This window comes from Podarcis cretensis (assembly GCF_951804945.1).
Source record: "Podarcis cretensis genome assembly, chromosome: 13".
Taxonomy (NCBI): Eukaryota; Metazoa; Chordata; class Lepidosauria; order Squamata; family Lacertidae; genus Podarcis; species Podarcis cretensis.
The window spans coordinates 2,704,742-2,719,418 of record NC_137182.1 but is presented as its reverse complement, the minus strand read 5'-3'; the positions used below and the strand labels follow the sequence as shown (position 1 = coordinate 2,719,418).

General features: G+C 43.5%; 1 protein-coding gene across 7 annotated transcripts in view; it reads right to left on the bottom strand.

The window, feature by feature from the left end:
• Positions 1 to 2,432: 2,432 nt before the first annotated feature.
• Positions 2,433 to 14,677, bottom strand: part of IKZF1 (IKAROS family zinc finger 1) — a 78,904-nt gene continuing 66,659 nt past the window's right edge. For 5 of the 7 annotated variants that reach the window (XM_079949698.1, XM_079949699.1, XM_079949697.1 and 2 more), the window contains 2 exons: positions 8,990 to 9,124; positions 2,433 to 4,523 (listed from right to left, as the gene is read on the bottom strand). In XM_079949698.1, coding sequence (XP_079805824.1) covers positions 3,817 to 4,523; positions 8,990 to 9,124 — 842 coding nt within the window. In that variant the 3' untranslated portion in view covers positions 2,433 to 3,816. The remainder of the gene's footprint in view (positions 4,524 to 8,989; positions 9,125 to 14,677) is intronic. The other 2 variants (XM_079949700.1, XM_079949702.1) reach the window with 1 other exon arrangement.

Genomic DNA, 14,677 nt, shown 5'->3' with positions numbered 1-14,677 from the left:
AATATGATAGCTTTCTATAAGCAAGAGCTTTTTTTCATGTGCCATCCCTGCCTCCAGCTGAATACATAGGGATGGCAGAGAAATTTGAGTCGGTTTGTATTTAAAGGCAAACCCACCCAATGTGCACTTTCTGAAACCATATGCGAACCCAAACACAGCCAGCCTGCAGAATTCACACGTGTATAAAAAATGCATATACTAGAGTGAAGTGTGCATGAAAATGCATATATTAGTGAAAATAAAATGCATTTTGTTTTTGCAAAAACGTGCATATTAGGCAAAATTCACACTAAAAACCCTTATAAGAAGAGTTTGGATTATAAGCTTCCAAGAGGACTTAAAAAATATTAATGGGTAGAAGCTGATGTGAAAACGTGGTTTGCTTCTTGTTGAACCCAGCAGCAAAATTGCTGGTGGTTGCTGGCCTGTGAATAGTCTCTCTTAATTGCCTCTAAATGTCAGTTCCAGTTCCCTGACGAGGGGAGGTTGCCATTGTAGGTTTCTTCCTTCCATAAGGTGCCCTCCGGTGGGTTGAAGCTGCAAGGATGAAGGTTGCAAGGAGCAGTGAGAGCAGCCGGGCTGGATCAGGCCAGAGGCTGGCGTAGCTCAGCACGCTGTAAATGCAAGGATCCACCGCAGCCCCAACAGGCCCCACTTTCTCTTTCCCAGAATAAATATTCCAAGTACCCAGTGTTTACAAAAGGAAATGTCTGTGTCTTCAGACAAAACTTTACTAACATTCAGATTTTTTATGAAATTTGCTTCATTTTGTTTTAAATACATTGCTCCGAAAAGATAACTGCAATTACAATATAAATCCACAACAAAAAATGTGTTAAGTACAAGTACAAACAGGCAACGCCAAAGTAGGGACATTGTGCGATTTTTGAAAAGCATTTTTTGATCTGTTGCTATTTACAGATGTGAGGCAATCTATTATAACAAACATCAATGTGAACTAAGCCACCCACTTTTCTGGGAGTATAAGTAATCCAGAATAAAATAAGTTTTTCGAAACCATACATTTTTAAAAAAGAAATTACCAGGACATCTTCATTTTCAAACAAAACAACAACCATTATGGGTTTGGTGTGTGTGGAGGGGTGAGGCTGGAGGAGGCAGAAGTGACACTTCAGACAGCAGGTCATGCATTCTGATAAAGTGTAGCTTAGTAATATGCTAACTCACTAAACTGTATTTGCTTTCAGTACCTATGTACTTAGTTGCAACCAGTGTTTTTTTCCTAGAAAAATAGGTGCCAGTACAGTGGTACCTCGGGTTAAGTACTTAATTCGTTCCGGAGGTCTGTTCTTAACCTGAAGCACCACTTTAGCTAATGGGGCCTCCCGCTGCTGCCACGCCGCCATCACGCGATTTCTGTTCTCATCCTGAAGCAAAGTTCTTAACCCGAGGTACTATTTCTGGCTTAGTGGAGTCTGTAACCTGAAGCGTATGTAACCTGAAGCGTATGTAACCCGAGGTACCACTGCACTCACCATGAAGTTGTTACAGTAAGTGCCACACTTTTTAACAACACCCCCCCCCAAACAAAAGAGATGTTGGTACTGCGTACTCAAGCACCCCCTGAAAAAAAAGCACTGGTTGCAACATAAATAGAAAAACCTAGAACCAGAAACACGCTGGCACTGATAACGTATTAATTAATATCTGTTTAAGTACAGCTATGATACATATGAACACAGAACTTTCTTGGTATGCATGAATGTTAAAAATGGCATGAAGCAGAACAAATTCTCATATATAGAGCAGCACTGCACTGCACCAAACGTGTGCCCACTGAGTTCAGTGGCAGGAACTCAGCTGCACAGCCAAAGGAATGTGGACATGGATCTGTTTCCTCCATTGAAATGAACGGAGTAATCCTTGCAGATAGGGGAGAGCTGTGTGTACAGCCCACAAAACTGCCTGTGCTGATAAAAAAAATGGCTGAATAAGACTGATAATTTTTTGCAACAGACTGAACCATTTTGACAGGCCAGAAATTGTAACTATAAAGGTCTTATTCTCCTCAGTTATAAAGGTGACATCGAGCGCTGCTCTAAAATAGGTTTCTAGTCACAGCTGGGAATGAAGGAATGGGGTGGATCAGTGATGGCTTTGTGCCGTTGTGCAGCATCCCCTCTGAGGTTTCTTCACACATTACCTTTTTTCAGTGCATTCTTAAAGAAAGGTTGCATGTTAAAATACCATGTGTGTGTAAAACAGCTCCCTCTTGACCAGCAAATCTGGGTTTGTTGCTGAGTCATGTGTGCAAGACCCCTTCAGCAAGCGTGGGGCAGCGCTGAAAGACACAGGAAATGAAAAAAGACATTTTCCAGTGTGAAATAGGCAAAGTGTGGGTTCTGCAGATGCAGTTTAACTGTGGGATTTAAAACACTACCCCCGCCATAATTAATAAGACCAAAAACAAACCCCATGCACTTTCATTTTTAATACAAGCTTCATTAAAAAGAAGATTCAGCTTATGATTTAAAAGTGTCTTGCCAAGGCAGACAAGAAGTTACCGGTAATTAATTATGTGCTAAATTCACCAACAGAAACTGTGCAATCTCAGTTGGAAAGTGTGTGTTACACAAAGACATTTAATGTGTTTGAAACAGCCTTGCACAGTTGTTTTTACATATACAACTTTTGTCTTTAACTTACCACCTTATTTACTCCATCATTTCTAAGCCTAAACCTGACAACAGCAGTATTTGTCATGTGGAAGTTGCACTTCAAAGACTGACTCCTGCAAAATGGCCCTATCCCAATGATCCCTTTCTAGATCCACAGTAGATTGCACAGGTGTGGTGATTTCCCCACAAACCTTAAAAATAGGGAAACTGCTCCCCCTCATTCACATTCACAGCATTAGAAATTGCTTTATAATCTCAGCAAGTAGTTTGTGATAGAGGACAGGGTCCCACATAGGGTCCGGTGAGCCTACACAAAGGACCTTTTCTTCAGTACTTCTTTAGACTGAGTTTCCAACTGACTTAATTTGGATCTGGATAAGAATTGGGTGGAACTTTTACTGGATCTTACTCATAATCCCCTGAGTTTTTCATTTACATAGTCTGGGTTTGACCAGAGCAGTCCATTTTCCCATAAGTTAAATGATGCAAAGGCTGCAACTCAGATTTTTCTGAGACTGTTTAGAATACCCCACAAAATAGTACTAACAAGCACAGCAGCACCCCTGCTCTCCACCCATGTTGTTTGAGGCAATGCTGCCTTGATTCTTCTGGACACGCTCCGTTCCAAAACTAAGCACATTCTGAATAATCTACAACGATGACACCTGTGCTGTTCAGCTTTTGGAGATCATGGCTCAAACGAATTATGCTCGAGAGGTGATTCAATATGGCTGGGACCACCCAAAAAACTTAAGAGCTTTTTAAACCTACTCTAAATGTGGATTATTGCTGTTGGTTAGTGAATGTACCAAATCATTATAGGAAATCGTAATTAATGTATGGTGTAAGAAATGTATTTTCAGAGTGTCACCACAGAAAAAGATAACATTAATTTTGTTTTTCTAGTTTCCAACCAAAACTGTTCACACTCATACCCAAATAAAGGCCTTGGATGAAAGAAAAGAGCGGGGGGGGGGTGCTAGCAAGAATGGGTTTCTTCTACCTAACTACAAAAACTCCTACTTTACTATATTTGGGTGACTTATATTTGCAATAAAAACATCAATATTAAGAGTAGAAAACTGAATTGTGCATGCATGCTATGAGAAGAGTTCATTTCCAGGGACCTGACCTTCTGCTTTTCACGGAGCTCCAGACAATTTCTATCCTAGTAGTTTTAACTCATGTGGTAGCGGTGTTCTCCTCGGGTGATGTGGGAGGAGAACTCGTACCTGTCCTGGCTGTGGTAGCCACACATGTTACACTCAAAAGGATCGCGGAAGCCATGGCAGCCCATATGGATGGTGTACATCACATGATCCAAGAACAGGACCCGACAATGTTCACATCTGTAAACTTTCACTTGCTCTCCATTGCCATTTATTACTTTGAAGGCATCTTGGGAGCTGTCACTGTTTGCCCTTAGGAGGTCATATGGCCGGTGTTCTTCCTTTATTGAGAGGCCGTTCCGTGCATGGGGTGCTATGTGATTTGTTAGGTAAATTAAGCCGCTGCGTTCTTCGTTATTGCTTTCCGTATCAGTGGAGTCTTGACTGTTGATGGGTGAAGGGTCCCTTTCTGAAGAAATGGATTTGGCTTTAGAAAGTAGTAGCAAGTTTTCCACCGCGCTGTCCTGAGCGGCGTGATTGGATCGAGCCAGGTTGGTCTCCCCAAGGGACTTATGAAGCTGATACATGGGGCTGATGACAGGGACCACTTCGGAGCCTCCTGGTGGGGTCTGCACCAGCGGGCGCAAGGACTCTGCCCCCAGGTAGCTGATGGCATTGTTAATAGCCTGGTCTATGACATGGGTCTGCATCATATCATTTTCCTTCTCAAAATTGGTGGTTGCATCATAAGGAACATCAGATGCACATTTTTCACCTGCAATCCAAAGTAGTCATAAATTAGGCTTAGGATTGAAATGGCTTTGAAACATCTCCATTACTCAATCAGACCTGAGCGAGGCATTGCAGAACACAAGACAAATCAACAGATAGAGACAAATCAACACAGAGAGATATCACAGCTCTCAGGCCCTGCTGCTATCTTTTTGCTATTATGAGAAAATATGCAGAGATGTAAATATTTTGTAATGGAAACTGGTATGTGGTATACACTTCAACAATGTAATTACCATATGCTTTTAACTGTATTTATCCTGTTTCATGACTGGAAGCCATTGTTTGAAGATCACTGTTGGTCAAAAAAGGAGTCAAAATATTTAAAGATAAACGCTATATTGATTTTTCCTAGATTTAATGGCATGAAACTGTTGCCTTAAATGAACTAAGTTGCCATTTTTTTTATTCCAGATTCAGAATCCCCTACATTAGATATTCAATAACAACTTTAAGGGCTATATCCAGTTCTTTAGACTGGCATTTGAAATTAATTGCAGAAACTGATACATGAGATGGACTCCAGTGTCTGATCTCAAAATCTAGATTTAAAAATTTGAATCTTTTTTCTTAAAAAAAAGAATGATCATATTTCATTTCAGGCTTGCAAATCATTTTGCTTATGTAATCCCTACTAAGGATGCTGGAGACTTCCATCAAAAATGGAAACACGACTGGAAATTCCCGCAATCTGCCTGTTTGTCGGAGACCATGAACAGAAATCATGCAATTGAATATGAGTCACTATTGTTGTTTAAGGCTACACATTATTTCTTTCTTTCTGCATTTACATTACATTACATCATTACACTACTTTCTGCATTGTTTTTGATGTTTCCATTACACTGAAATTAATTATGTCATTAATTACGTATGTTTCAGCCATTGCAGATAGTGAGACAAATAATGTAAGCCTTAGTGGAAGTTGAACCGTAGCAGAATAGAAACAGCCCTGATTGTGAGGGACCCATGATGAACCCAGGAAGGGATGGAAATTGCTGCCTCTTTACATTCCTGATCAGCACAGATACACAGTTCAAAAGGATCTTGGTAATTCTATGTCAAATCTTCCTTCTGTTTTTGGAATTCCTTTTACTTGTTAGTGTTTCCTATCACAAAGGATGAACTTCATGGGTCATCAGCTGGGCTTGGCAAGACGCCCCCCCCCCCCCCCGGGTAGCAGCAACTGTCCCTTTGTAAACACAGCCTGCTGATGATCCTGCACAGAAAAGTGCAGGGGGGGGGGTGAGAAATGTTTCACCCAGTTTGTTAAGTTGTGGGTGAACATATCAGACGACACAGCGATTCTTCAAACAGCTCTTGTTTATTCACAGGCCAGAACAGAACTGAACTGAAGAGCTCAGCCAGCCTGCTTATATAGAACTCCACTAGAACGCAACAGTAACCATTTTCTAGAACTATCCAATCACTGAATGTCACTTTCGATCCTTCATTTGCATATCTACAGTATCCCCCTGCTGGCCCAGGGTGAGAACTTCAGTACATAACACAGTTCTCCTCCCAATAGAAATTAGCAGGCTGCCCAGTCTTTGCTGGGACAGAATGAAGGCCATGACTGGGCGGGATTGAAGCAGAAAAGAAAAGGAGACCCCTGTAATGGTCCTGCACTCAGCCTGAGATCTCTCTTGCCCACACAATACAGGCCCAGCAGGGCCAGGGGATCAGGCCAGGTAGCAGGGACTCAATATGAGGTCCAAGCTACGAGTTGCATGCACACTCCTTTGGGAAAGGGCGGTTTTCATTGTGCAAGACGCGTGCAGGGAACCTTCTCTCCTCCACCACTTTTCTGCTGCAACTCCCCACTTCCTCTCAGAGAGGTTCCAGATGCACATTTGTGGAGGCAAAAACATCTGGTAAGGAAAGCCAGCTGGAGGGAGAAGAGAGGTGATGGCAAGGGGGAAGTCTAAATGCCCTTCCTCTTCCAGTGCTGAAAGCCACCCTCTCCACAAACTGCTTTTCCTTAGAAGCAGCAGGCAGGCCTGGTTGCGTCTGCATATTTACCTCTATGGCACAAATGGCACAGCAGGGGGGGGGGCGGGGAGAAGAGGGAGAGGTCATTTATCCTGGGACAATGGCATGGAGTTAAATTTAGGGGGTGAGATTTCAGACTTGAATCTAGGCATCCCCTTTTCTAAAAATTAAGCACAGACTACACTGAACTGTGATGACACATAAAGATCATGCAAAAGAGAACAAAGGGCAAGTTAGATTCCGCTTTGTGAAGAAAGCACAGCTGAGGCTGGGGGCGGGTGGGGGGGGGCGGAATTTGGGCTCCCTTGGTGCTATGCTGACATGAGCCCTACCTTCTGACGTTGAGCCTGTGCCTCTCTAAATTTGTACTGTCATTATGGTATCTTCTTTCACCACACTCTGAATAACTGACAGGAAATGCTGTTCTTCTAATCTGGCAGCTCTTCTTATCACGAGGGTAAGGAAGTGAGAGTCTGCCCTCATCCCAAAGCGGGACACCACCTTCACAAAAAATGTTCTCGTCAAATCTCCTTAGTTCGTTCATGGGATAGACGTGAACTTTGACTATGGAGCCTCCCTCTTCCCTGCCAATCAATTCTGGGGGAAAGCAAGGGAAAAATATGTTAGGGACATTTCTGCATCTGCCATTAAAAGGTAAAGGGACCCCTGACCATTAGGTCCAGTCGTGACCGACTCTGGGGTTGTGCGCTTATCTCGCTTTATTGGCTGAGGGAGCTGATGTTTGCCCGCAGACAGTTTTTCTGGGTCATGTGGCCAGCATGACTATGCCACTTCTGGCAAACCAGAGCAGCACACGGAAATGCCGTTTACCTTCCCACCAGAGCGGTACCTATTTATCTACTTGCACTTTGACGTGCTTTGGAACTGCTAGGTGGGCAGGAGCAGGGACTGAGCAATGGGAGCTCACCCCATCGCGGGGATTCGAACCGCCAACCTTCTGATCGGCAAGCCCTTGGCTCAGTGGTGTAACCCACAGCGCCACCCATGTCCCCATGAGGAAAGTCTATTAGGACATTATTCAATCAGCCATGTGTTAAGATCACCCAGGAGGCTCTGCAAGAGAAGCCCAACTGCAGAAGCCCTCCGGGGAGCAGCAAAGGCTAGGGCTGTTTTAGCAGTGATGCCCCACACCTGGAACGCCATGTCTCAGGTGGGCTCAAGAGCCAGCCCTCCTTTGTTGTGGCTCCTGTGGAACTCCCTTCCCCTAGAGGCACAGGTGCTGGGAACTCAGGTGGGCTGCCACTGCCAAGCAAACACATTTTTATTCTCATGGGCATTTGGAGTAAATTGGTGATAGCTGCTTACTAAGCTTTATATTTTCTTATGATGCTGCATTTTATTGATTGGTTTCTTGCTTTATATCTTTATATCTTACAGCTGTGGGATCGTTATGATGTGATGAAGCGGAGTCTACAAATTTGGTAAAGAAATAAAAGTAAAATAGGGAGGTTTATCTGGCCACTTCATTCTCCTCTATAGGAAGGTTTTCTCCCTTATTTGAAAATGCTTGGAGTAAGAAATCATGCTCTACAACTCTGATTTTTGTGTGGTTTTATGATTTGTGCTGTGCATCTGGATTTATTTTGAATGCTTCAATTTGTATTGATGGAATTTTATGTATTGTTGTATTGTGTTTCATGCTTTGTTAAGTTACTCTAAATGCACTGATGGAAAGTGGGATATAATAATTTTAGTGAAAACTAGGCAGGAGAAGATGATTTATCCCACCTCTCTTGTGCACCATATGCAATAACGCACCTTCTCCATAGAGGACCTGGCAATTCTGTTCCCAATAGATGTTTTGAAAGTAAACACAATTGCGTTAGTGAACTTAATATGTATGTCTCTCTCTCTCTCTCTGTGCGCGCGCGCGCGTGTGCGCACACACACACACAAACACACCAGAGAATGTGATAATGTAGGAGAAGCAATAGACCAGTAAAGTGCCCTAGAGAAGGAGAAGCAGAAATGGGTAAAATCTCTGATAGGGACGGGCACTCGGCAGTCTAGTGAATGATCTTAGAGCACATGATTCTGTGCGGTTGTTGAAACTAAACAGGTGTAGCCCTGATCACTTCCTGGACAAGAGACCACTGGAAGCCCCAGGTAAGCCACTGGAAACTTTCAAAAGACAAAAATGGGCTTAAAAAAAATAAATATGTGGTAGGAGGAATTGTTTCTGTCTTTTCAGATATATATCTGAAATCTTATATGTGCTTTATCATGTTGCGACAAACAAAACACTGCAAATGTTTCTGAGATTGAAAGTGCTACTTAAATGACTGATCCAAAATTTTCACAAATTACTGACTGGAGCTAGGAGTAGCTTGGAACTGAATCTCTTAGTTAATTACTTTGCTCTTCCTGTTGCAATAAAGAAAAACAAAATTGAAAAATCCAACCATGTAAAGGAGGCAGCAAACATTTAACTCTTACCAACAAATTTCTGAGGCATAGAACTCTTACGTTTGGCGACGTTACTTGCTAGCCTGTCCAACATAAGGGATCGCTCTGATCCCATCTTGCACAGATCTTCAGCCATTTCGCTCTGGCTGGTTTCCTCTTTCATGACTGCAAAAATTAAAAGAAACAAGATATCCTAAACACACAGCCGTGGAAAGTTCCAACTTTGCTGAGACACAGTCTACAGGCAGGCACAGGGGGAGAAGGTGCCCAAAAAGAAGCAGTTTGGGATATCCAAGGCTAGTTTCTCAAAGCAGATGGCATAGTCTGAATGAATTGTTTTAGCACTGTGAAACCATTTTTAAATTCCAAAACCAGTAACAGTTTTTCACCATAGCTTTGTATAATGGCATTATGATATGGGCAGTTTTATTTTCAGTCTGTTTCCTAGTGACTCCTAACATGGAATTAACCTTTCTAACAATTGTCACTAACTCTTAAGTCAGAGCTTTCCAAAATGTGTGTTGTGACACGTTAGAAAAACAGTGTGAAGGTGTGTCATGCAAACACTCTTATAAGGGGTTAGTTTAACCTCTGGTTTGCTGGTAAAATTGAATTACTATGTCGTGAAATGATGCATGTCTAAAAAGTGTGTCACCAGCATGAGAACTTTGGAAAGCTCTGTCTGGAGCACACAATGCGAACTGAATCATCTCTATCTATATTCTTGTGGACTCTCACTCCCCAAACCCCCCAAAAGGCAATAATTTACCCTTGGAGAAGCCATGTTGGTTCTGTTTCAGCAAGGTCTACTCTTCTGTATGTTTGACAAGTCTTCCCAGAGCAGATGCTAAACTAGCTGACCTGTAGTTTCCCAGATCCTCTTTTTCAAACTGGTGCTACGTTGGCCATTTCCCACTCCTCAGATAGGCTGATATTAGAGACAAGTGACGTGGTACTTTTGTTAGATGAGCAATTTGACATTTGAGTCCTTTCAGAACTCTTGCATGGGTGTCATTCAGTCTCTGATTTGCTAGGTTTAAACTTGTCAACAAGGCAGAGAACTTCGTTTTCCTCCACTATTTGTGTCTTCCTTCGGACCTCTTCACAAGGAAGTTAATTCAGGCACAGGGGTCTGCCCTGCATCTACGGTGAAGACAGATGAAGACAATTCCTTGACCACCTTCTCTGCAACCCGCCCTTCAAGTGGAGCCCATAATTCTTGTACAGGCCTGGCTTGTCCCCAGATGTTCTCCAGTGCCTAACAAATCGAAACCCCTCCTTCTGACACTATCATCTGATCCGTGTGTTGAGATCACAGAGCTGTGTTCTGTGCATGGAACCAGTTACCGTATATTTCAGAAAAGGCTACCCTGAAGGTCCTGGGTGCCAAACGCTTACCTAACAAACCACATTTTGCTTTCAGGACTGGATGAATACATTTCCTTCCCATCACATTGACGTCAAGAGGCAGCATAACTCCTCCCTAGCACAGTCTTATCAGGCTCTCCACATGACACCTGAAACCTCTGCACTAGGCAGGAAATCTCCACAAACCCCTAATGAAGGAACTACTAGGTTTGGGTCGGAAATTCAATTCAGCTCTCATGAAAGACAAACCTACCTGATCTGCATTTTTCAAATCCATACACAAACCAAAACAGAGCCATCCTACAGAATTTGCACTTCTAATAATTTTACAATGTTGTTCTCCAGCCAAGGTGTACAAAAATGCTACGGAAGTTACGCATAAAATACATATATTGGTGAAAACATTTTTTTAAAAAATGTATTAGGGGAAATACTAGGGAAAACTACATTAAAAAAATTTCTATTGTGAGAAATTTCAAGAAATAATAATTGCAAACTGATGTGGAACTATGGAGAGCTGAACTGAAGATAGGAAAAATGAGAAACCAAAATGGGCAGGTTGCCCATCCCTATGAATCCCCTCCTGCCAGGAGCCCCTCATTCCCTGGAGCATCCCCGGTATGAGAGCATAACTGCTCTTTTAAAGCAACTGCCATGGATGCTTTAGCTGAGATTCCTGCGCTGCATGGGCTGCACTAGATGAGGGGTCTTGGGGTCCCTTCCAACGCTCACCCTCGGAATGGGATCCAGCTGCCACACCTGTGAAGGCTTCCTCTGTCTCTCAGCTTTTCCTGGCCAGCTACCATGGACTAATGGGATCGAAATAATTCCCTGAGGGCTGGGAGCTCCTTCTACCCAGCAACCCATAATTCCAGCAGAGCAGGCAATCACACGTGTGCCGTTCTGTGAAATAGGCTGGATGGCCCCCCCACCCCCCTGCTGAATTACTACTTTCATGTCTGTTTCTGTTGGTTCTTTAGTTAGTTAACTTTGGAAGTTGGGATCTGTTAGGTCACAAGGGGGGGGGGCTGCCCTGACTTGCTCACCTTGTTGCTGAAGAGTTGGGAGGTGATATTATGACCACCCTCAAATATCCAAAGGGCTGTCACATGCGAGATGGTGCATGCTAGTCTTCTGCTGCTCCAGAGGGGACAACCTGAGCCAATGGCTTCAAATGACAAGGAAGGAGATTCTGACTAAACATCAGGAAGAGCTTTCTGGCAGTGAGAGCTGTTGGGATGGATTCCTCAGGAGGTGGCAGGCTCTCCTTCGCTGGAGGCTTTTAAGCTGAGGTTGGGTGGCCCTCTGTCAGGGATTCTTTAGCTGTGATTCCTTTGGACTACCTTCCAATTCTATGGCTCTGTAACAAAGTGGGGCTGAACTCCTGGGCTCAACCAATTCTAAAGAGTAAGAATGTTAAAGGGGGATGGATTTGAGTATGTTTAGTCCCCTGGGAGTGGAGATTTTTGTCAGGATAGATTCCAGTGAAGATTAACTTCCTGAGATGTTTTCTTTTAAAACTGAAACTCGCTTTCAGTGGGTTTTACAAGCTGACTTGGAGTGAGGCCTCGTGTTTGACTTTACCTTGTATGACACACTTATAAAAGCTTCCTGAAATTTAAGGCTCATCCTCTTCAAAGCAGCAAAAGTTTATCAGTAAGAAAGATACTTTATTTTAAGCTACTCTGTGAACCCAGAGATTAGTCAAGCAAGGCTGTCGTTTTCACCACCTGCAGTTGGTGGTTGTGATATGACAAGGGATGGCGGAGAACTTTGCAATAGTCAAATGTGAGCTCTGCAGCTGGTTGCCTGGTTGCCAATGTGGTGAGCACTAGTGATCTTCAATTTTACACACACACACACACACACACACACACACTTAATGACAGTATTTTTGAACCCAGGAAATATTTAATGATGTTTTGGATACTAATAGTATTGTCACAGGCTGGTTGGATGCAGAGCAGTGTTGTGAGGCTCCATCCAGGGAACCCCTAGGCAACCCCCTGGGGAAGAAGGCTCTTGGGGGTTGGTGGTGGGACGACAATGAGAGGTCAGAGGGAGCAGGAGGTGTCGGAAGCTGAAGAGGAAACAGGGCTTAGTGGGCAGGCAGAGTCTGGGGCAGAGAGCAGTTCCGACCCAGAGGCAGAAGCAGAAGGGGGTTAAGAGGCCAAGAGGAGGCAGGCTGCTGAAGAATCCAGGGTGTCTCCCCCTCCTGCTGTGAGGGAGGAGTCTTGCCGAGCGGTAGGAAGGGCCATCATTGAAGCAAGACCTACTGGGAAGGGTTGCTGTGACCACTAGGCATGCTCTGTTTTAGTTTCTTTGAATAATTAACTTCACGGACCCCAGTGTTTTTTATTGCTGACCTACACCTAACTCTGGTTTCTGACAATTATTTTGTTTTGGAGTTATCATTCTCCAGTGTGTATTCCACTGAATTCTGTTTTGTTGAGGCAGTGATGGTAGCCATTAACATTAATTGCTCTGTTTCTTATCATGTCTCCCTGTCTCTCCATTACAAGACTTCCTATGTGTATGGGAGCGTTTAAGGTTGTAGTGCTTGTAGTACAATTAGCTTTATAAATACGTAAGCAAATACATTTTAAAGGAACTAAGGGTTCTCTGAGCTTCTGAGTCCCAGTCTCATATATTACAGAGCACACAAGCTTTATTTAATCTCATCTCTCACAATCTATTCATCATATATTAATATCATGTTTTTCATTTCTCATACAGAAGGGGGAACAATGCAGACCCTTTCCCCATGGAGGAGCACAGAGATCACTGCAATCCAGCCTCTCCCTCAGAGCTGAGGTTTCATAATGCACAAATGTTTTGCGTTAACTTGAATGTTTAGAATGTGAACCTTTCTAAAATAATTATTGCCAATGCTGCTTATTTTATATTAATAAATAAGTCTAAACAGGGTACTTTTTTTTTTTTTTTGAAAGAAAATGATTTTTACAAGCTTTGCAAGAAGCATGGGAATGGAGAGTGAAGGCGAGAATTGTACTCCTCCCAACTCCTTGCAGCGCATTTCCTGCTGTGGCTCTCCACTCCTTGCAGAGACATCCTTCACGAGGCTGCAGCACCATTGCTGACAGGGCTGAGGCCTTGTCAGCATAGAACACCTGTGCTCAGAGAGCGGCCTTGGTCAAGGGCAGGGTCAAGATGTTACTATTAGCATATAACGCTCCAGGGCAGGGTCAAGATGTTACTATTAGCATATAACGCCTTTATATACTATTAGTGTATTAAGTATATAAAGCCCTTAACAACTTGGGACCATTTTACCTGTGAGATGGCCTTACTCTGCGTGTGCCCTCTTGAGCAGTTTGATCAGCTAAAGGTGCCACGTAATGCCCATCCTGCACTGGTAAGAATCATTCAGAGTGGCAGCACCTGCACTTGGGAACTCCCTGCCTATTGAGATCAAGCAGGTCTTTCGCTGCACTCTTTTTGACGCCTGCTAAAAACAACCCTGTTTTGGCAAGCCTGCCCAGATGCTGTGAAAGGTGAGGCTTGTCTAAACAGGGTTGTTGTTTTTTAGCAGGCGATGATATTTTGTTTTGTTTCCCAAAACATCCAATGGCATCCAGTAACAGTAGCAGGACTGTAGATAGAGCAGGGAGAGGGGGGAAGAGTAGGAACAGAACAATATCATTATGTAAGGCTGAAACCTAAACTATTCCTCCTCAAAACTCTGTGGAAAACTCACAATGAATCTTGTGCATCCTCACACATCTATATTATATGCCTATCCCTGAAATCCATAATTTAGCAGAGACAGGAAATATACCCCTAGCAAGCAGGCAGATTATGGGGCTGGTTTCCACTGAGTTCTGCACAGCAGACAAGCTGGAAGGTGGACAGAGGAGGGCGACAGACGATCCAGGGTCTGGAAACCAAGCCGGATGAGGAAAGGTTGATGGAGTTGGGAATGTTCAGCCTGGGAAAGAGGAGACTGAGAGGAGATATGAGAGCCATCTTCCAATATCTCAAGGGCTGTCACACAGATGTTGGATGGTCATCTGGTGGATGCTTTAGTTGCAATTCCTGCACTGCATGGAGACTAGTATTTGACCCTGAGGATCTCTTCAATCCTGTGATTCTATGATTTCCTGCAAAGAGGTCCAGGTTCTCCCCCTGCTCATTTTTTCCTTACAAGCAGATCTGTGGGGCAGGTCAGTTGCACTGCCTTACAATACCACTCCATCCTCAGAAAGACCCCTTGGCAACCTTTCATCCCAAACTCCTTGTTAATGGCACTGCATCTTCACAAGTGTGGTGTGTTTATTCTGCACTACATACCCAAGATGGTTCCTTGTATCAATTGGACTTTTTTATGGG